General features: G+C 40.7%; 1 protein-coding gene across 2 annotated transcripts in view; it reads left to right on the forward strand.

Annotated features, from left to right (window-relative positions):
* Dtnbp1 (dystrobrevin binding protein 1) overlaps positions 1 to 23115 on the forward strand; it is a 146417-nt gene that overhangs the window by 79459 nt on the left and 43843 nt on the right. For both annotated transcript variants that reach the window (XM_023712154.1, XM_004628342.2), the window contains one exon: positions 11202 to 11224. In XM_023712154.1, coding sequence (XP_023567922.1) covers positions 11202 to 11224 — 23 coding nt within the window. The remainder of the gene's footprint in view (positions 1 to 11201; positions 11225 to 23115) is intronic.

Consider the following 23115-nt stretch of genomic DNA (forward strand, 5'->3'; position numbering starts at 1 on the left):
TATATAGCTGGCTAGGGCTAGAGAAACAGCTCAGTGGCACAAGCACCTGCCTGGCAAGCGCAGGGTTCTAAGTTTGATCCCTGGTACTGCCAAAAAAAAAAAAAAAAAAAACTGGCTGAGATTCTGGGTTTCTGTCATCTTTCTAAACTGTGTATCAAACGATAAATATATCAGCTTATTTATAGTAATAGCATGATAAGGATATGGTGCAGTTTTTACAATAAACTAGTCATTTAGATTTTGTTGTAAAAGGTAGAAATGTCATGCTGGCTGGGCTCTGCTTAAGGAGTAGGTGAAAATGGAGTTTCTAAGAGAAAGTTCACCTCAGCTGGGCGGAGGCTCCTGCCAGTCCAGCTTCAGCTGTGTTCACGCAGCTGGCTGCATAATCAAACAGGAAACCCAGCCAAAACAGAACAACTCAAATTTTACCCTTAACATTTTGAGACCTGAAGAAAGAAGATCTTGGAGTTGGCTTTGCAGTTGGCATCGTGAATGTGGCGTTGTGTGTTAGCTTTTTATCCAGGATGTTAGGGGGGCAGTGTTGGCATGCCGAGAGAGCGTTTCCGTCTGTGTGAGACTGCCTGTGGAGACGTTTTCGCAGCAGCGCCCCTGATTACGTTTGCATCTCTGAGTCTGATGTAGTTGAAATCTCTGCATAGATCGATTCAGTGTACTTCTTATAGCATCCTGAAAATGTACTAGTTGTGATGTGTTATTTTTATCCTGTTCTCATAAATCAGTCCCTATAGAGAAAATGATTAAATAGCAGTTTTACTCTTTGAAAGTACTCCTGCTAGCTTTTGAGTCTTCATTATTCTTACTATTTTTTTGAATGTTTCAGTTTCTGGGTTTGTTGTGCTAAATTTTATAAAGACATTTGCTGATTGAATAAATTTTACTATTTAAAATCCAAAAAAAAAAAGAAAGAAAGAAAAAGCATTTCAATTGAACTTATTTGATGTTCTGAAAATACTATTAAACTATGGGGAAAAACCAAATTTTTAAATATAAAAGTGAAAAATCAGCTTTTTATTTCTCCTGGTCCTGAGGATTAAATCCAGAGCCTTGTATGTGGTAGGCAGATCACCCTTTCGTACCAACAAGACAGTTGTGATAATACGTAACCAAACTTTAAGAGTAAAGTACTCCATGGTTAGAACAGGGCTTCGAGGGGCCGGAAAGATGGCTCAGTAGAATAAGCGCTTGCCTGGCAAGCTCAAGGGCCTGAGTTCAATCCCCGGTTCCAACCAAAAAAAAAGGCAGAAGCAAATCTAGCCGTTTTGGGACTGCAGAATGTGCTTGCCGGCTTTCTGCGTTTCTGTTGCCTTCTGTTCTGCCCAGTCTAATAACAGCAATACTGTGGGTTTTCTTCTCAAACAGATTTCTTTCTTGGCAGTCAATCCCACTTTTACTATACACATTTAGAGACTAATGTGTTGCCAAAATAAGTTTATCCTCATCGAAGTTGGCCTGGTTATTTCTATAGGTGCAGAAAAGATAGGGATTGACCACATGGATTCTTTTTAAGTTTGCTTTGCTGGAGTGTTCGATAAAGATCCTCAGGTTGGACTGTTAAGTCTTTCTAGACTAGGAATACAAACCAGTTATTTCCAATTATAACCTATTGTTAAGTAGCTTAAAATTTTTCCAAAATCTGGAAAATAAAGCATTAAAGAGAACTAAACGTTATTCTAAAAATTATCCTCATTCAGATCCATGTTTATTGTTGTTGTTATTATTATTATTATTGGTTTTTTAAGGCATGATCTCACTGTGTATATAGTTCAAGATGGCCTTGAGCTCACTTTGATCCTCCTGCCTCAGCCTCCCTAGTGCTGAGATTAAAGGCTGGGCCACCACACTCAGCCTTATATATTCTTGATCTTGCTTAGAAGCTTCATGAAGCTATCAGTTTTTTCATTGGAGTTTTAGAAACCTTTACCCAGTCTAACTGTATGATCTTAAAGTTACTAGAAAATTATCATCAGAAGCCAGGTGCAGTGGCACACTTGAATTCAAGAGCTGGGTGCTGTAGTCCCGGCTGTAGGCTGATGTAGGAAGGTCCATTGAGCCTAGGAGTCAAGTTCAAGACCAGGGTGGCAACGTAGTGAAGCCCTTTCTCAAAAACAGATAAACTTTGTATTCAAGAATACTTATTGGACACTTTTCCACGAATCTCTGTGAAGAAGCAGTGGCGTGGAACTATAGGCGATTGCACATACTTTTAGACAGAAATCAAAATGATAATTGTCCATGGAAGTCAAAGACTTAGGAAGGCCACGGTTAAAAATCTGAGAGTAGGGCCAGGGAGATAACTCAGTGGGCTAAGTGCCTGCTCCGGCAAGCACAGGGATTGGGGTTCAATTCCTGGTACTGCATGCCATGCCAGCCCTGCCCCTGGGCATCCTGAGCTAGCCACAGAGACTGAGTGTGGTGGCACATGCCTAAAATCCCCATGATGGGGAGGCTGAAAACAAGAGGATCATTAACTAGGAGTCCAAACTGCATAGTGACAAATATATAAAAATAAATAAATAAATCTGAGAGTCTGTTATAGCCCATAACTTACCAGCAAAGTTGATTATTTGTGTGGCATACAAAAATTTAACATAACCAGAATTATAATTGACATCATCTTAATTTCTGTTCTGAAGAATCTTTGATTTTTGCACACTTTTGTCAATAACATACCCATAGACGAAATTTAAAGAAGACTGAGCTTCACTTACTGTTGAGCAGTGCTTCCTATATAATTTAACATATCAAATAAGCCTAGTTAGTTTAATGTCTCACTTTTACAAAGTGAAAGGTATCTTTTGAGCTTTCCAGGGCCCAATTGGAAAAATCCCAAAGTTAATTTGAGGTCAGAAATTTAGAATTTGAGGGGCTGGAATGTAGCTCATAGTAGAGCACATGTTTAACCTGTGCCAGGCCCTGGTCCAACCTCTAGCAGGGAAGCACAGGGGTGATTTGGAGAAGGTGGTCTAAAATATCGGAAAGGCGAACCACTGGCTCAGGCCTGGGGATAGCTCAGCAGTAGAACACATACCCGGGATGTGCTGAGCCCTTCCATCCTCAGCACCAAGGCAGTAACAGACACATCAAATAGGATTGCAAGGCACAGTGAAATAGTCATTTTTTTATCCAGAGTGATAATTAAAAGACTTCAAAAGGAAAATAAAGAAAGTTACCTAGTTGTCAACAAGGACTTCGGCTTTTTTAATGTTGGGATTTACTTGTGTTAAGTAATGAAGGCCTGCATAAAAGACAACACAAAGCACAGGGAGCAAGCTTGATAGATAAAGCAGTCTTTCCTAGGCTCGTTGCCTACAAGGTAAAGAAAACCTTTCACTGCTTTCTGTTATAAGCAGGCCAGTATTTAAGGAACCCTGGTTGTTTCAGCAGAAAGGGCCACATTGTAGTTTTTTCATCACTGTAATTGTGTGTGTGTGTACGTGGTGCTAGTGATAGAACCCAGAGGTCTTACACATGGCGCTTCATTTTTTAAGGCAGGGCCTCACTATGTAGTCCAGGTTGGCCTTACCTGAGATCCTCTTGCCTCAGCTTCCTGAGCACTGGGATTACAAGTGTGTGCCTCCACATGTCATGCAGTTTGCAACTTTAACAAGCTCATATTTCACGAGATCTAACCTCTAGGAAACTGGGGGTGCTCTGGTCATAGTGAAGAATTTAAGAGAAATAGGACGGTGCGGTGAACTCGAGGCCTGGTGTCCACATGTTGTTCCATGTGACAGTAAACAGAGTCAGTGGTCTCAAGAAGGTTTGAACGTAGGTTCACCATGGTAAACCATGTAGAATCTGGGGGAACCTGTTACAAGTACATTAAGGGTTGGAACCACTGGGAAACTGGAAATAACCATCCTGCTGACAGCGCTGAGATCTTGAAGGGTGGTCATGTGGACTGGCATGTGGATTTATTAATCTCGAAGGAATTAAGTCTCTTCTTGCTGGCACAAAGCCTTGTGTGACCTCTGTTCTTAAATGGTAAGGTAGTATAGGAAGAGGCTTAGTGGGGTCTGCTTAAATTTGTTGGGCTCTGTATTTGTCATTCCTCGGGTTGACACTGAGTGTGACCCATAAGACCTGGGTATTTCAGTTAAATTGGGCTTTTGTGGACTGTCATCTTCCTCTCTGCCCAGGACAGGCTGCAAAGGACTTTGAAGACCTGGCCTGGGCGGTCACATTTCCATTGGAGGCAAGCTGTATTGCACCATTTGGCTTAGACAAAAGTTGACCCAGATTGTGTCAGATGGCAAAGAGAAATGTTTAGCAGACAAAGGCTAGAGTCGCTTCTATAGATTAAACTGCTGTTTTAGGGGTTGCTTGTTGGAGCAGTGCCCTGGTGCTGGCCAGAGATCATTCTAGGTTACCCGCTGGTTGCCATGGAGCTGCTGTAATTGCAAGGCCAGTAATTTAGAAGCCTTTTGTTTCTTATCTTGTTCAAAGGTCCTCTGGAAATGTTCTGCAGTAATTACTGGTTTAACCAGTCCTGTAGCTCCCATCCTATCTTTAAAAAAAAAAAAAAAAAAAAATGAGCTCTGCTGGTCTCAGGAGAGAATCCCTTTGCAGAGAGGGCAGCTGTAGCTGACATTTGTATCATCAGCTTGTTGGATGCCAGAATGCTGTCAGAAAGGGGCTTCTCAGGGAAATGTAGCATCAGTGAACGGGCTTATTGTACTTTTGCCTACAGGTCTGGATGACAGACCATTTTGTGTCAGTGGAGAACACTTTACACATGGCTCTCAAAAAGTCTTTTGTGGTTTTCCAGGCTTTGCTTTTCACTGGGGCAGGGGAGATTTCCTCGTCACTCAAGTCCTTTCTGGGGGATCAGCCTTTCTCTCCCACTCTTCTGGTCATGCTCAGGTCCCATCATATGGTGCCAGTTGGTAAAGGTCTCGTGTCTTGGTCAGAGGTCCCAGTTAAGGCCCCGAATTCTTCAGGAAACTTTTCAAGTTCTTTCACTTAGGAGTTCTTTCACTTAGGAATTATTTGTTTTCCCTTCAGTGCTAGGGATTCTCATCCTCAGTACACTGGGAGGCTGAGGCAGGAGGTTCTTGACACAGCCCTAAGCTCTGTTTTGGTGCGTGCGTGTAAGTCACTGTGAATTATCTCTGAGTTTTCAGATTGGTTAACAGTGTTTTTTTTTAGGGGATGAGGAGATAGCTGTTTTTTCTTCCAGTGAGGAAACTCAGTTCAAACAGAATTACTGTATTTTGACTGTTCATGCAAAGTAGGATGAAGGGAAGCTGGAGGAGTTGTATCACTTTCACCAAACTGGGTATAGGGTAGCTTGAATTCTTACCTTTTCATACTAAAAATTTTTGAGGACAACCAGCTTGGGCCCCCCTCCTGTCCTTCTCTTGGACAGGAGCTTTCTTTCCCTCCGTAAATATATTCTGCTCATGGGGGTAAAAAAAAAAAAAAGAAGAATTTTAAAAACTATTTTAGAACTCCATTGTCTCTGAAGCTTCTGAACACCAGTTAAACTAAAAATTCCACTAAGGGCTGGGGTGTGGCTGCGCGTAGCATGCCTGAAGCCCTGGGTTCCATACCCAGCACTGAGCATGTGATGCTGGCGTGTGATTGCTAACCAATCCACTGATTGGTTTGGCACTTCCTAAGCCCAGCAGTCTAGATACAGTGTGAAAGGGGCTGAAGGATGTGATTAAGGTCCCTTGTTGCTTATGGTGTCTTCTACTGCCATAAGCCACCCTCTGCCATGTGCCACCCTGCCTTGGAGCCAGCTGATGATAGACTGAAACCTCCACAAACTGTGAGCTAAATAAACTTTTCCTCCCATAACTTTTGGCATTGGGTTTTAGCAATGAGAGAAAAGTCTCTAATGGGGGATCCTGTTCACTGCATCTAATTCAGGAGGCTTTAATTTCCATGTATGTGTTAGGTAAACAGTTTTATTCATCTGCAATCTTAGCAATAAAGACTATTATAACTCTTTTTTAAAAAAATGTATTTAAGCCGGGGAGATGGCTTAGTAGAATAAGTACTTGCCTGGCAAGCGCAAGGGCCTGAGTTCAATCCCTGGTTCCGTGCCCCCCCCAGTGTATTTAATATAAGGTCTACAGCATCTCACTACGTAGATCAGACTCAGTGATTCTCTTATTTTCAGCCTCCTAAGTGCTAGGATTACTGGCACACGCCACCATGCCCAGACTAAATTGCTGTCTCAGCACACCCTATAGGCAGGGCTAGCACGGCTGCTGCGCTCTGCCTAAGCAGATACTTTAGCCCACTGAGCTATCAGGCCGGTCCAATTCTGTTTGTTGTTACTAGGTCAGATCTTTAGAAATTAAGCACTCCAGTTTTATGTTGCCTTTTGGGTCTCTCTGAGAGGAGATAAAAGCCTAACGGAGATGAGCAGGTTTGGGTCACAAATACTGTTTCCCAGCATTTCTTGTACATTTCCTTGTGTCCAGTGGTAACCTGAGGTTGATTGTCCCGTTTGGTGACTAGCTTATGCTCTTATAGGAGACTTAATTTTATAGATGCCTGACCTGGGTCCACCACTTAAATTGTGCTTTTGTTCCTGAGATCTTGACCACAGTAACCAATGATTTCTCTTCCCTTGGTATATGAGAAACAGAGAATGAGGAGGAGAAACCCAAATCCTCTTACCTTCTCATGCCCAGGTTCACACCCTCTGCAGCAGTTACTGCTTACTGCATTGGCAGCCAGTTCCTTTAAACTGCAACTTGAGCCACTCAATTCATCAGCCACCCACAACCAGAGGTCAAGTACATTATCAGGGCACAAAGTAACGCCGGGTGCTCACGTCCAGAGACAGATGCTAATGCAAGTGGGCAGGCTTGGAAGACCTTATGACTCCCAGGGTTCTATCAGGAGGCAGACGACTGTAAAAGAGGAGGCCAGTGGTGCTTTCCTGTGTTCTAGAATCTTCCTGTGATCACCAGATGTTTTTAAAAAATTACTGGCAATTAGTTGTAGATCTGACTTACTTGTGATCCATAAATCAGGGAGGTTCCTTTCTACAAACTAGAATGGAAACACCTATTGAGCAACAGCAGAATGTGGATTTTATAAAGCAGAAACAAGGAAACAGAACAGTAGAAAGGGCCAGGGAGATAGCTCAGTGGAATAAGTGCTTGCCTAGCTAGCACAAGGTCCTGAGTTTGATCTCACAGTAGAGAAAAGCTGATTAATATCCTAGTCCACTAGTGGTGAAATGATGGCACATGTGCTGCAGCAGGCTGTTATGATAGAAAGCTCTAGAAGGTGTAACATCCCTGTTCCAGTCCATTTTCCATTGCTGTAACAGAATACCTGGAGACTGGAGAACCAAGAGAAGTCTTCTTAGCTCACAGTTTTGGAGACTGCAAGTCTGTGGTCAGTTGGCTGTATCTGATTGGCCTCTGGTGAGAGCATCCTGCTGTAGGCAGGGTGGAAAGCAGGCACACAGGTGACAGCACAAAGGAGACTGTGGAGACAGCCTTGCTTTCTCACAGCCCACGCTCACAGCAGTTCTTCTGGTACTAGGAGTACTCGCCTCTGCAAAACAGTACTCATCTCCTCATGTCACTCCGCCCCAGGATCCAGGGCTCACCCAAGCGTCCCTGCAGATAGGCTGCCTTGAAAAGCTAAGCCTCAGTGCACGTTCTGGTGGGACAACCATGCTGGAGCCACAGCAGTTAGTGTTTCTTGTGAGGGTTGAGCAGGAGGGCTTCCTTGCTATACTGCCACAGCCAGGCTGGCATGTTAGTCCATTTGTCATTGCTTTAATAGCAGCATACAGTTCTGGAGGTGCAAGAACATGGCTTCAGCTTCTACCCAGTTTCAGGAAGGCCTCATGAGGAGTGGCCTCATAGTGAAGTGAGTACAGGCAGAAGAGGTCATAGAAGGCAGGAAACCGCAAGAGGGCTGGAAGGGGTCAGCATTCCTCTTTAAGAACAGTTCAGCCTAGTAGGTACTTAGTGGCAATACCCTGAAAACTAAGTAATCCCTCCCCAGGGCAGGGCTCCATGGCCTCTAGGCTCCACCTTCTAATACCACTGCCCTGGGGCCCAGACTTCCACATATAAACCCTTGGGGAACACAAATTCTGTCTAAATTATATCAACTAGAATCTGCTGTTTTCTGTAAACACTGGTCTGTTTTGGGAATCTTTGGGTCACTTCACTGGTTAGCAAGCTCTGAGGTGGGATGGCTGGCAGAGGAGAACTGCTTATGCATTGAGGCTATGGGGCAGAGGAAGGCAGGAAGGAGGGGAAGGAGCCGGCTGGAATCTCCCTTCTGGTCACACCCGCTCCATCTCTTCAGAGCAGACCCTCTCCTACCAGCAGGCCTGCTGTAGCAAATGCCCTTAGAGGCCACTCCTTCCAGCAGCCACCCCTGTGGACCCATGAGGCTTTGCTGGGACATCTAGATAGAAGCCATAACAATGTCCTTAATGTTTCCATTTCATTATGTGGCATTTAGCAAGAATGACTCCATTCTGCTTTGGCCTGGTCTGTGGGGTCCTGGTGCAGAAACTCAGCCTGAAAGCACCCCTGTGCCCCCCAGTTGTGTTTAGCAAGAGTGAGAGAGTGGAGTCTGGAAGAGCCAAATCCTGAGTGAGCCGGAGGGGATGGGAGTGCTAGCTGCGCCGTCGCTGGACTTGGGCATCCTGGCCACTGGGTTGTTCCAAGTGTCCCACACTCTGTTCTTCGCCCTAAATTTCCTCACGGTGACTTTGCCTCCCTCTTGATGATCAGACTGGAGCCCTCCTGCATGCCATCCTCAGCCCCTTCTGCCCCCGCCCCCCCAGGCTCAACCCTGGTCACGGGCTGCGAGTCTTGCCTGGCGGTTTTCACATCGGAAACCTTTTCCTCACCAGTGCAGCATGTGCTGCTCTCACCAGGCACCAGTGAGCTCTTCTCCAAATCCGCCTGTAGCTCCTCAGTGCACCCTGCTCTTGTTCTTTCCCTTTCCAGTGCATCTGCCTGTCACAGCAAATCTTCCTTAGCACAGCCTTGCTCGTGCTATTCTGCTGCTAAAAATAAAACTGGATTTTGTAGGTCAGCACTGAGAAGCCGCTACCTTTGTACCTGAAATGGTTTCCCTTCACTTGGCCTGCTGTTCTGAAGTACTTGCTTGAGGACAAGCCAGTGGCCAAGTGTTGCTGCTCGCAAGGGTGTTTCCTACGTTTGGCTGACCCTTGGCCTCCGCGCCTTCTCGGGCTGCTGCCTCCGCTGCTCTTAGAAATTCTGCTTTCCAGATGCCTTTTAGGCTAACAGTGGTGCTGGCCACCTTGTGCTGGAGAACTCTGCATGCTCCTGGTGCTTCTGCTGCTTCACTTGATCGCTTCTTCCTAAATCCCAGTACACTAAGTTTTTCTTTGTCCCATTTATCTGTACTGCCATTATCCCCACCACTCTTCCCTCATAGGAATTGAGTACAAGAACTTACTCAATTAAATTACTTAGTTTTATGACCAGTTGTGGTGAAGAGTCCTGATGTGTAAATAGACAAAGCCCAAAAGAGGAGGAAGGCCAGATAGCTAGTGGATTAAAGCACCTGAGATGCCTGCCTTGGTGGCTCTGCGCCCAGGATGCACTGAGACTGAGCAGGTGGCATACGCCTGTAATCCCAACACTTGGGAAGCTGAAAACAGGAGGATCACTAGAGTCCAATCTGTGTAAAGAGCCCCTGTAGAAAAGAGGTTCCCAGGGCTCACTGGATGAGGGAGAGAAGGCTGCGCCTCCTAGGGAGAGGCAGCGCTTCACTCTTCCTCTACCCCAAAGTTACTCACGGCAACCAGCATTGCAGGCCTCTTTGTAACCATTGGTGGGCTTTGGGGTGGAGATGGAGAACAGAAGTGTGCAGGAAATTATTCTGTTTTCTCTTTCTAAATCTGGTGCCTTTTTAGACTTGCTTACAGTCACATTCTGAAATCGGAAGCACTCTACAGACTATAATCAGAGAGAAGAAGAATTCTGCACTAGGATATTGAATTGAGTGTTCTGTTTACTCTTAGCTCCTTACCTGTGGCTTCAGGGACTTGTTACCCTGAGGGCATCAATAAGAAGGGGATTAAAGATCTTTACAGAATTTTCTTAGGACGATTTTGGCTTCATCCCATGATTGGGGTCTAGAGTAGATTTTAAGGATCTTTAATTTGTAGCTAACCAAGCTTGTAACTATGAAGCTGACTTGGATGAAGGAAAACAGTTGAACAGTCTTTTGAAAAGATAGGATTGAAAATTATATTCTCTTTCATAGTTTATGGACTCTGGTGCTGGAAAGTTATAAAAAGAACAGTATCTGCTTGGCCTTTCAGCAGGCATCGTGCCAGCCCAACTACCAGCTGTGAATCGTAGGCTGCTGCTTTTGAACATAAGGGGTATTATGAATGTAGAACACTGATTGGAAAATTCAAAACAACTAGATTTTTAGTAAAACCTAGAGTGCAAGTAAAAGGTAAATGTCTTACAGTTTTAAGTGGGGTAACAGGCCTTTAGTAAAGAAACTTACCTCCTCAAAACTACTTTCTATAATACTTGATTCTAAGAAAAGACATGATTACAAAATGATAAGGGAAAAGCTGAAAACAATTTGCCTTTGCTTCTTTGTCACAAAGTGTTTGTTTTGTGATTGATGTCTGTGTTTCTCTGCTGTATATTTCCCCCAGGAAACTGTCAGTGTCCATAATTGACATTGACAAAATCAACAGAAGGTTCCTGGAGGCAGGTCTTTCGGTGACAGAATGAGTTGAGGATCTCAGTTCTTTGATGTGTGCTTTTCTCTTTTCTTCTTTGCTGCTGAAAGAGGAAATAACTGCATCTGTTCTGGATAATTTTAGTTAAAATCTTAAAATCTATTACCTAGCATTTATCAGTGGAGGGAAAATTGCATTAAGTATTTTTATAAAATTATATGAGATGATTCATACTTACATTAAAATGTATTCTGTTTTCTTACAATATTTTAATAATTTCAGTTTTGGCTAATTTTAGTCACTTATCGGTAATATAAATGAGAATAAATGCCTTTGGCTAATTGTGTTGGTAATTTAATAAAGAATAGTTGGTATGTCAGTATTCAAAACCACCACTTTGGGCATTTTGAAGTACATACATTTTTGTTGTAACCTAATAGCAGTTTGTACTGGGAATATATTATTTGAAATTTTCATTTTCTCTTCTTTTTTTTTTTCCCCTCCCTTACAGGAAGGAGCTTGAAGCCTTCAAAGGTAATTTTGTATTTAATTTTTCACTTTAAAGTTGTTGAGAGTTAATTGATGTCAGATGTTCTTTCTTGATGATGAAAAATCATTCTTTTTTAAAAAATGGAGCAGTTTGTATCAAAAGGTAGAAGTTTGTTTAGTACTACTTTTGTAGGTTTTATTTACCATGAGTGTTTTTGATACTTTTATTTTTTTTTCTGTTATGAGTTTACTTTTTCATTTTACTTATTGACAAAAAAAAAAAAAAAATCCTTATTTGGGGGACCAGCCCTAGCTCAGTTCTTTAAGTGGCTGCTTCCACAATGCTGGCAGCCTCAGTTTGCTGTAGTTCGATCCCCACAACACTCCAGCCATGCCAAAGTGATCTGAAGGCATTCAAGGAACAAAAAAAAAAAAAAATTCCTCATTTTACTTATTGATATTTTATGCAAAAGTAAAATGAAATTTCAAAATCATATAGAATAACAATCTTTATTACACTGAATATCATTATCTTCAAACTAATTAGAGACTCTATTTTAAATGACACAAAGAGAAGAGTTTCTGCAATGACCATCATAAGTAGTATGTGAGGAAGGCCTGATGCTAGCTCTGAGGTTGTTGACGGTCAGTTGGAGAAGACTGCACTTTCTCTTGAGCTGGAGAGGGATGGTGATAAAGGTCAGCTTGTACCCTACTGGCTCCTGTTCTGACACTTCTCGGGTCTTTGGTTTATGTATGTGCGTGTTTTGTTCTGTTTGTTTGTTTTTTTGAGACAGGGTCTTGCTGTATAGTCCTGGTTGGTCTTGAACTCACTATGTAGCCCAGATTGGCCTTAAACTCAGTGATTCTCCTACCTCATCCTCCCGATTGCTGGAATCACAGGCCTGTGCCAACATACCCAGCCTATGTTGTGACTTTGATGAGTGTTTTTATCTTTTCCGTCTCATTTTCTCCATCTGTAACAGTGGGGAATCTAATTAAATATATTCTTAAATTTGAATGTATTTTAATTTAATTACTGGAGGGTAATTTTTTATCATGTGGTCCTTATTGATCTTGAAGAAACACTAGTAAAATATAGAAAAACCACAAACTTTCCAGCAGATTGAGACATCTCCAGTTTGCTGTTTTCTAATAGTTCATTAGCAATTAAGTAGTAAAAGTGTTGGTCTTGGATTTGTTCTAACAACTGAGAATACTTTAAATTGATTATTAAATCACTCATGATTTGTTTCATGATTATTGTATTTCATATAAACTAGCACTGACCTGTAGAGTTACTGAATGATTAAAGATTTTCCATTATATCATTTTGTCTTAGTTTCTTCTTGCTGTAAGAAAATACCCTACACCCAAAGTTAAAGGCGGAAAGGTTTATTTAGCTTCTAGTTTGTAGTGGCTTTAGTCCGTAATCATGAGGCACCAAGGGAGGGTGGATGACAGAGGGGCAAGGCAGAGGAGAAACAGTTCATGGCAGGCAGAAGGCAGCAAAGCAGGAAGATAAAGGAAGACCACAGCTCCGTCTGTCCTTGTATCTTATCCAGGCTGCTTAGGGCAGCAGCACTCACACTCTCAGACCTGGTGCCCTTCATCTTAGCACTGCACCAGGAGTCAGTGCCCCACCTGTGACCTTAGGAGGCTCGGGGAGGGATAGATAGATACAAGCCACACCACATTTCTAGTTGAATAGTCCATGTGGTTGATCTGTTTGTGTGTTTTAGAGAAGAATAATTACTCTTCAGGATGCAAGATATAAAGGGCTCTTCCAGTGATGGGTAGAATTGATCACACTTGTTTCAGCTATATTTCACTTTCACTCACTGCAGCCATAGTAAATGGTTAAGCTCAGGACTAGTTTGTTATGTTAAATGATCATATGATATTAAGCTTGAATCAGTATTCATGGACATTATTTTTCATCGCTGGTTTAAGATTTGAAATCCTTATAAAATGCTCTTTTTCCTCTTGTTCTTTCTTTTAGTTGACTAGCATTTTACAGTGAGAGACAGATAAAAGAAATCAAATTAATATTAAAAGACAGGCAGGGGCACACATTATGTAAAATGTCAGCTTTACGTGCACCTCAGTGCTGAGGGATGCTTTTTTTAGTATAATGATATTCACAAAAGAGACTACCATAGAACAATTCAATTTAGGCTGAAATATATTGTTTATATACACATCCATAATTATGTACAGCATTTAACAGCACATCAGATCTACCCACAAGCTAGTGTAAGCTCTCTAATTTGAGCAAAATGTAAATTCATTTGTCAGGCATGGTGGCACACCTGTGATCCCAGCATCCAGGAGGCTGAGGCAGGAGGATTGCCATAAATTTGAGGCCAGCCTCAGCTGCATAGTGAGTTCAAAGCCAGCCTGTAACCTTGTTTCAGAAAAACCATAATTGAATATTGTGTCCTACATTGCCAATTAAACAGAAGACCCAATGCTATTATGGGCTTCTGTACTCTTTTAGAATATTTCGCTGAGTTTACACACCTATAATATTCAACAACGGAACTTAAAAAAAAATGGGGTATAACTATGAATGTCCATTTTGTATCTGTGTATTCAAAGTGGTTGGGATAGATATATAGTTGCATTCTCTTAATGAATAGAATGATTTTTTCTAATGGTGTTTGTAAGTAGGATCACAAGTCTGCATCTTGTACAGCAATTAACCACTAAGAAGAATATATGCAGTGTATTATTTGTTGAAAAAAAATGTATAAATGCACGAATTGTGATATTGCAGAAACACAGATATGTGAATGATCAATAAAGTTTGCAATGTAACCTGAAAAAAAAAAAAAAAAAAAAAGAATATTGTGTCATACCAGAATTTTGGTATCAGTATTTATTAAAAGCTGTTTCTTCCTAACTCTTGGCACAGTGGCATGTGCCTTAATCTCAGCTACGTGGAAATTGAGGCAGGAAGATCACTTGAGCCCAGGAGTTCAGTGCCAGCATAGGCAATGTGGCAAGACTATGTCTCTTTTGAGAGACATAGATGTCTGCGCTCAAGTATTTTCTAATATTTCAAAGCATAAAATTATTTTGTAAGAACAAAATTATAAGTTTAATCACTCTTGCAAAGTATTAATAGAGAAAAAAAATTAAAAATTCATTCAGGGCCCCACCTCAGGGGCACACTGAGACTGCCATGGAGGCTGGGTGTGGTGGCGCGTGCACATAATCCCAGCACTTGGGAGACTGTAAACAGGCAGATCACTACAAGTCCGATCTAGCAGTGAGGCTCTGAACACCCTGTAGACCCTTCTCTAAAATACAAAAAAAAAATTAAAAATTCATTCAGGGATACATAACAATTTTTTGTTGTTGCAGTACTGGGGATTGAAATCAAAGTCTTCATACTGAGTACATACTGAGTTCATTTTTTATTTTTGAGACACAGGAATTGATTTGACTGATTGGCTGATTGACTGACTGACTGATTGATTGATTAATTGAGAGACACAAGATCTCACTATGTAGTTCTGGCTGGCTATGAATTCACTATAAAGCCCAGGCTATCCTTGGCCTTCCAGTGATCCTCGTGCTTCAGCCTCTTGAGTTCTGGGGTTACAAGTCTGTGATTCCATGCCTGACCTTACAGTTTTCTCATTTTTTGAACATTGCCTTTGTTTCCCTTTGTATTTAGCACCTTTTCTATCCTGGGAAAGAACTTCCTTTGGGGGACCAAAACACAAAACCAGAAACCCTGAACCTTACTTACTGATATAGGTCAGTATCATCCATGAAGTCATCCATGAAGTCCTGGATTCTCTTTTCCGTATTCCACTAAATCAGTTAGGTTTGCCTTTCCCTTCTGCTACGTAAGGCAGATCTCTACCACAGTATTAAAAGCAGTTGTTTTAATGTTGGTAGCATGAAGATTTTTAGTGTTCCTCAGGAACACATTCTTTATACATTTTAGTAATGGTCACTTTAATAGTAGGCAATAGAACAAATAGGATCTTTTTTTTTTTTTTTTAATTTTTTTTAATTATTTATTTATGTGTGTGTGTGTGTGTGGCCAGCTCAGCCCACCAGGGGGCGGGGCTGGCTGGCATGTGGTGCTGGGGGATTGAACCGCGGTCCCCGTGCTTTGCTAAGCTTGTTCTAAGTAGGTGCTTTAGACCACTGAGCCATCTCACCAGCCCCACAAATAGGATCTTAAAAGTCTTAATTTTATGTTTTTACTGGAGAAGGAATCGCATTGTAAGTACATGTAGAGGAAGGGTTTTCCCCTTAAAGTCCTTAAAGATAAGGAATGTCAGCCTGTGTAAACATGCCTGTCATTCAGGGATTATAAATCGTTTTTCTGCTCTAATTTTTAAAATACATTATCATCCCATATATACATCTTAAAATTTTTCATACAATTTTAAAGATGAAAGTCTAGAAATACCATGTCGCTAGGAGGATAGCGGTAAGATCTAGGATTGGGTTTTATTCTTAACCTCCATAAAATTCATGATGGAATGCAGCTTTGATGCATTTGCTTCTTCACAAGTGCCTTCATCTAAGTATCTTTCTTTTCTTTCTTTCTTTTTTTTTTTTTTTCGGAACCAGTGATTGAACTCAGGCTCTTGTGCTTGGCAAGCGCTTATTCTACTGAGCCATCTCCCCAGCCCCTCATCTAAGTATCTGGCCAAATTAGTCTCCATTCTGACACACATGGCAAGCTGAATGCTTGTGTCTGAAAGGCTACTGGCCAGTATTCCCAGGTTCTGGTTTCTGTCAGTTGAACGCTTACCCAGAGAACACGGTGTTGACTCACAAAAGCATTTATTATAAAATGCAAAATAATCAGATCTTTCATTAGAACTATAATAAAGTTGAGGGCTTTAGAAGACTGTATAGAAAAATAGCTTTTTAAATTTGCCGCTGAGGTATAGTTGAGAATTAGAAAAGATTTGGGAAAAATAATTTTTAAAATCTTGAAAGATTCTGTATGTGTATTGTCATATTCCCTACATTTCTGCTCTATTTTTAAAAAGACTGAAAATTTTCACTCAGTATAGTGTGGGTACAGTCATTGGATCTATACTCAAAGAATCTGTGAATAAAACAATGGTTTTATTTTAAGCAAGTATTTGTGAATGTGTTTTTAATGGATTCCTGTGTTAACTGCTTTTTAAAGAATTAAATGACCAGTTGGGAATGCAATTGTACCTTATAAGATGTTCATTATAATCTGCTCGGTGTAAAATTACCTTACCATGTCAGAAATTACCATGTCTGAGTGAAAGTATGTTAGGACTCAGGTGTTTTCCCGTCACGGTGGTATGGTCACTGTGGGAGTATGTGGGAAGAGGCAGCTAAGACCAGGCTGTCACACATTAGCATATTTAAAGCTTTGCTCTGGGATATAGAGCTATTGGATGAGACAGACCAGATTGGACCAGCAAGAACCTCCTAGCAATTTAGGGACAAGAAAGCACAGAGAGGAGAAAGTGTAAAGGAGGAGAAATGGGAAAAATAGTAAAAAGCAGTTATCATGACAGTTTTGCAAAAGAGTTGAACAGAAGGGGGACATCTCATTGAATAGATGATTGGTGATCTGAAAGAGCTGTTTGTAAAAGGAAGATCTGGGTTGTGAATCAGAAGGGAGAAATTAGGAAATAAAAGTGACGTGAACTAACTTACATGCTTTTGTGAGTGGACAGAAATCAAAGTGTAGCATGAGTAGAATCAGAGTCAGGTCTGGAGAGAGAGGTAAAAGTCAGGGTACTAAGAGAATAAAGTTCCTAGAGAAGATTTTAAAAAAGTGTTGTCCAGTTAAATCTTCTTTGGAGAGGATTCAGAAACATCTTTCCCTGAGATCTTAGAGAAGGAAAGAATGGCCGATAAAGCAGGGAGAAGTTGACATTGCAGAGAAGAGATTCTTTTTGGGGGATTCACGTAAGGAAAGCTCTGAGTTTTCAGGGCTGGGTTGACAGGAATAGCACCCAGCTATGCTTTGGTTAACCCCAAATTGAATCAAGAGGAGTGTGTATGATGATGGCTGAGCAAGACATGGTATTCCTGGTGCCAGAGAGGGCATGATCGACATGGTGGGCCATCACACTCAGGTGACCAGGTGAGGCCTAACTGGACTGAGAAAGTAGAGGAGAGCTCCTTCAGTGGTCAGGATGGCCCTTGTGCTCCAAGAGGGAATTTCACTTTGAGCTTTTACAAATGAAGCATGAATGATGGCGGCTACACATGAGTGAAAGAATAGCTGAAGAGGTCGCCTACATCTGAGAGGTGGGATTCTCACTTGTTTGGATTACATCTCGCATGTGGTCTATACATGGTTCTGTTTGGCAGCCCTTAGAAGGTTGCAAATAATGTTGGTGGTCACGTTTGCTAAAATTGGGGAGGATTTTGTTGGTTCGGTTCAGTAATTAGGTTGAGATATAAGGCAAAACTGGTCTTCATATGGTAATATTTAAGTGATGAGAGATGCTGGTTGGATGTATAACTGTCCTCTGTTCCCAAAGAGCTAAAATACTATGGCAGAGCTTGTAGGATAGAAAAGGAAATATGTAAGTCTAATATAATCTAGGGACAATAGAAATAAGCACATTTAAGAATAATCACCTGGAGAGAAACAAGGACACTTGATGTGAATGATGGGTGCTCAGGAGGCTGAGAAGGAAAAGGGACATGGCAGAAAGGAGGAGTAACAAGTGTAGAAATGCAGAGATGTTTATTTCAAAACTTTAAGTTAAAATTTTCTTTCTTGCTTGTTGAAGAAACTACAGATAGTTTGTTCAGGTTGAGGCAGATGGTGTGTGGGGTGAAGTGATGAGGAATGATGCTGGACCACCAGCAGCAGACTGCAAGCATGCTTGGGAGTTGAGACTGCATTGGAATGGGTAGACCAGGGGGTGTGAGTGTTCGGAACAGTGAGAGTGGAGAAGAAAAGGGGATCCCTTTTCTGTGTCATGCCTTAAAACATGAGTTTTGTGTATAGGTGTATGTAATAAATTAATACATTTAGAAGATGTAAATATACATATTTAGTGGTGCATATTAAAAGTCTTTGTTCATCACATTATCAAAAGAACTTAGAGGTTTACTTTTGCAATCGAGAGGGACAGGGCAGGGAGCCAGAGAACCCAAAGGATTTCAGCAGGGAAGCAGGATCAGATTTGTTTCTTTCACTTTTCTGGGATTGTGAAGAAAACACACTGGAGAAGAGCAGGTGTTGGACCACAGAAGAAACTGAGGTATGAGGATTGCTTGAGCCCACCAGTTCTGAATCAGCTGGGGCAACGCAGCAAACCCAACTCAATGCAAGCAAAACAAAAACAGATTAATTGGAAAGCTTTGTTAGAAAGATTTTAATTAATGCAGTGGCAGAATGGGGAATTCAAGAAATTGAACAGATAGAATAAAAACATTAGTGGAGTGTTCCTTTTTATTAATTAATATTCCATTGCATAAACATGCCACGTTTTCTGCACTTAGTGGCTGATGGACCTTTGGACTATTTCCAGATTTTGGCTATTGTGAATACCGCTCTCTAAGTTTTTTTGTGTAAGGCTTGTGTGGATCTGTTTTCATTTCTCTTGAGTATATAGCTAAGACTACCATTTCTCAGTAGTGTGCTTGTTTAACTTGAGAAATAACTAAGCCCTTTCTGAAGTGACTGTACCATTTTTCTTGCCTATCCACAGTGTATGAAAGTTGTGCTTTCTCCTCCTTCATGGCAACACTTAGGTTGGTATGTACATTTCAGTGTTCTATTTTGAGTGGATTTTTGTATTTGTGTGAGGTAAGGTTCAGTTCATTTTTTTAACATATTAATACCCAGTTGTCTCAGAATTCTTTTTTAAATTTTTTTTTATTTTTCCCATAATTTTATTGAGAAACAAATATCAATGAGACAGTTTCAAACCAAATTGGTAGGATAGTTTCAATAATTAACACATTGCATACATTCTTCCTAGTGGTTAATTGCTGTACAAGATGCGGACATGATACCCTATGTACAAACAAATTAGAACAAATCCCTCTATTCATTAAGAGAATGTAACTATATATCTATCCTATTTTGAATACACAGATAGAAAATGGACATTCATCTGTATCCCCTTTTTTTGTTAAGTTCTGTTATTTGAATATTATAGGTGTGTTAACTCAGCAAAATATTCTAAAAGGGTCCAGTAGTCCATAATAGTAGTGGGTCTTCCGCTTCACTGGCAATGTCAGAAATTGTTGACCTGCGTCCCCTACAGCTCAGCATAACTTTACTTCTTGTTGTAGCTTTTGGGTCTGATAAGGTCAGTGAAATCCCCTCAGGATTTATGCTGAGATCCTGTACCTCAGATTTTAAAACCTTTGTCAGTGTCAGCCATGTGGATGAGTCACGGCCGTTGCTTGAACAATTTGCTCTCTGTGAAAAGCCTGAGAGAATGTTTTCTCTCCATGTAACTCTCCTTAGGCACACTCTACATCATCGATCACTTTCCTCTTTGGCCCCATAATCTCCTTGATCAGAAAATTTGGGGCACTACCGAGTTACATGACGTTACAGTACAAGTTCTCATATGTCCTGAGTCAGAACCCTTTTAAAAGACTCATCCTTACCCAAATAGCTTTGGCATCTTTATAGGAAGCCAGTGACCATAAACAAATTTTGCAGGCATTCTTCATTTGTTACTGCTGATACTACATTGCATTGATTGCTACAACTTTTTAGTAAGTTTTGAGATTGCAATATCTAAATTCTCTTTGTTTTGTTCAAAATTAGTTGGGGCATATTAAGTCCTTTGCATTTCCATGTAAATTTTGGGATCTCTTTGACAATTTCTATTTATAAACAATAAACACCCATTGGGATTTTGATAAGGATTGTGCTACAGCACCAATTGATTTGGGGAGAATTCTCATCTTTTCTCTACTGGGTCTTCCAGGTCATAAATGTAAAATGTATCCCTATTTATTTAGATCTTCTTCCATTTTTCTCAGAAGTAAAGATGATAAGACAGTGTGCTGTGCCTAGAAGTAGTTATCTTTTTGTTGCAGAAAGGACAAAGTGAAGTACAGTCCAGGTCATTGAACTTGGCAATCAAGCACTGATTGGTGTCTTAATGGGGACAGTCTCAGCAGCAGGGTGTGTAAATGTGGGACTAGGGGTGGGAGCCAGATGGCCAAGGATAGGGGGAGTGGCACATTTTGCCTCTCTGCCATTGTGACTTTGGTGCACGGCACATTGGTACTTAATAAATATTCAAATGAATAATGAACTAGAGCCAATCATTTCAAAAGCTAAAGTGCTGAGGAAAGCAGAGCAAAGAGTGAAGCAAAGTAGGTTAGCAGAAAGGATTTTTAAAACAAATTTTGGAGAAACTTGAATATATTTTAATGAAAAGGGAAAAGAGACTGTCAAGGGAAAGATGGAAAATTGAGAGGGGTTTGTTGTGGGAGCTGTGATTGAGCTGTGAAGCAGAGCATCTTTGAGCTGTGGGATTTAGAGCATCTTGTTTTGAAATACACTGTTGACAACTGTTTGTAACGTTTGGAATTGAGATGATTTAAAATACTTATTAAAAATATGCAGCACATTCTGAGCCACTGGTTAGTGTTGCTGAATTCGAAGGAGCCTTTAGCTGACAGCTACATTAAAGTGAGGTGGGGGGGATGTAAAGATGCCTTGTGTAGAAAAAAGGAATCATGCTTTAAATTTTGTGATAGTGTTTTCAGACAGCAAGACTTGCCTGCCTGTCAGCGCGTCGCTAATGCATCTCTGTCCCTAGATTGTGGATGCCCAAGATCTGGTACATTTTTCAGCCTCACCCGCCCCCCCATCTGAGCAGTGTTTGGTATGGTCCCAGATGCGTGCATACATCTTTGTACACCAGAGCCCCTGAGAGCTCACGTTCTATGTTTATAGAGGCAGTAGATTCCGATGTATGTCTGCGCAAGGCATCAGCAGAAAACAGGCTTAAAACAGTTTCTTTGGAAAAACCTGCTTCTGGCTCCAGCCTCGCTTCCTTTGTTCTCCATCCCAGAAGATGCTCGTGAGGGGAGCTGCCTGCTAACTGAAGGTTTCACTTGACCAGCTTGCTTCTGTTTACTTGCCCAATTCTCAGATCCATGTCATCTCCAGGACTCACCGAAAATAGTGAGAGGAAGCCCTGTGGGTGGAACTTTATTTCATGTTTTCCTTAGCTGTTTTTCTTTAACATTGTTGCCTCCATGCTTTGGGTACATTGCTGTAATTTTGCATGGCATACAGAGGATATACTATTAAAGAGAAATTAAATTTCAGCCTAACTTGAACCTGTAAGTAGTGCACATTAATGAGAACATTACCTGTTTCTTTATATTGCCAATAAGTAACAAGTGCTAAATTAATATCTACAAGTAAAAAATGTTGCATGGAAATTTAGGACTTTTACATTTATGGTATGTGTCTTCTCATCTGTCAGGTGAGATTAACCAAACAGACATTTTTTATAAAATAGCATTTATGTTAAAAGATAAATGTAAAATACCAGGAAAGTAATGCCTGCAGCTGGAATAACGGGTGTGTTTTGTATGGCTTAGCTCCATAAAAGTAATTCAGCATCCCTTACTGCTGGTATGTTCGTATTCCAAGAAGAGGTTAACATAGCTACATCAGTGACAGTGTAAAGGTAAAATTCATGCCATGTTATGATATGTATTCATTTAAAATGGCTGATTCTCCAATTGGGTTTTGAAAGCATAATAATGCTTCATACAAATTATGAAGTGTATATTATTTTCATACTTATCCAGCACTTTGGTGCACTTTTTAATCACCTGTTTTCCAGAGGACATGGTTTTAGTGACACCTGTATGTGTCATTTTCATAGATACATACATAATCAGGGACTCTGAAGGTATGAAATATGGGGCAGTTATAATTTGAAATTCATTGTGAATTTATTGTTATTCTGTCTATGGAAATAATTGCTAATAGTTACTGTATTTTTTAAACTCCCGATTAGGCCTTTATGTGGCATATGTGGTAATGTGTTGTGTGTGTCATGCACTGTTCGGAAGAAGCCCACTGGTTTTCAGGTGGAAAAAATGAAAGATGGGCATGCATACTCATGTCTTACCTGTCATTATTATTCTTTCGTTGAGGATAAGTTCCTTCATTTTTCCTCTCATGTCCAGTTTTATAGTCTAACAAATCTCTTTAAGCTGAAACTTTGTCCTGCCAGTACAGGAGATCAGACCTAGGGCCTCTGCTGTGCCAGGCACATGTATGCCCTACCACTGAGCCATATTCCTAGTCCCAGACTTAAGACAGACTAACTGAAGGAAAACAATAGCTCAGGAACTCAGAATTATAGTATTGGAGCATTGATGAAATGAAATTCCAACTAGAGATAGACCATCTTGGTGTTCGTTATTTCTTATGTGATCACAAAAAACCTAGTGAGAATGGAGGTAGTGAGTCCTTGAGTGCTTGATTTTAAAGTACCTAAAAGGGAAGTATGACAAATGATAGATTTTGTCCTTCATCATTTTTTCTTTGTTCTCACTCAACAAAGTTTTTCTTTTTCTTTTTTTCCCATAATTTTATTGAGAAACAGATAGCATGAGACAGTTTCAAACCAAATTGGTAGGACAGTTTCAATAATTCACACATTGCATACATTCTTCCTAGTGGTTAATTGCTGTACAAGATGTGGACTTAATATCCTATTTACAGACACCATTACAACAAATCCCTCTATTCATTAAGAGACTGTAACTATATATCTATCCTAACCACTTTGAATACACAGATACAAAATGGACATTTATCTGTATCCCCTTTTTTTAAGTTCCGTTATTTGAATATTATAGATGTATAAACTCAGCAAAATATTCTAAAAGTCCAGTAGTCCATAATAGTATTGGGTCTTCCGCTTCACTGGCAATGCCAGAAATTCAACAAA

Source organism: Octodon degus, unplaced genomic scaffold (assembly GCF_000260255.1).
Source record: "Octodon degus isolate 3935 unplaced genomic scaffold, OctDeg1.0 scaffold00023, whole genome shotgun sequence".
Taxonomy (NCBI): domain Eukaryota; kingdom Metazoa; phylum Chordata; class Mammalia; order Rodentia; family Octodontidae; genus Octodon; species Octodon degus.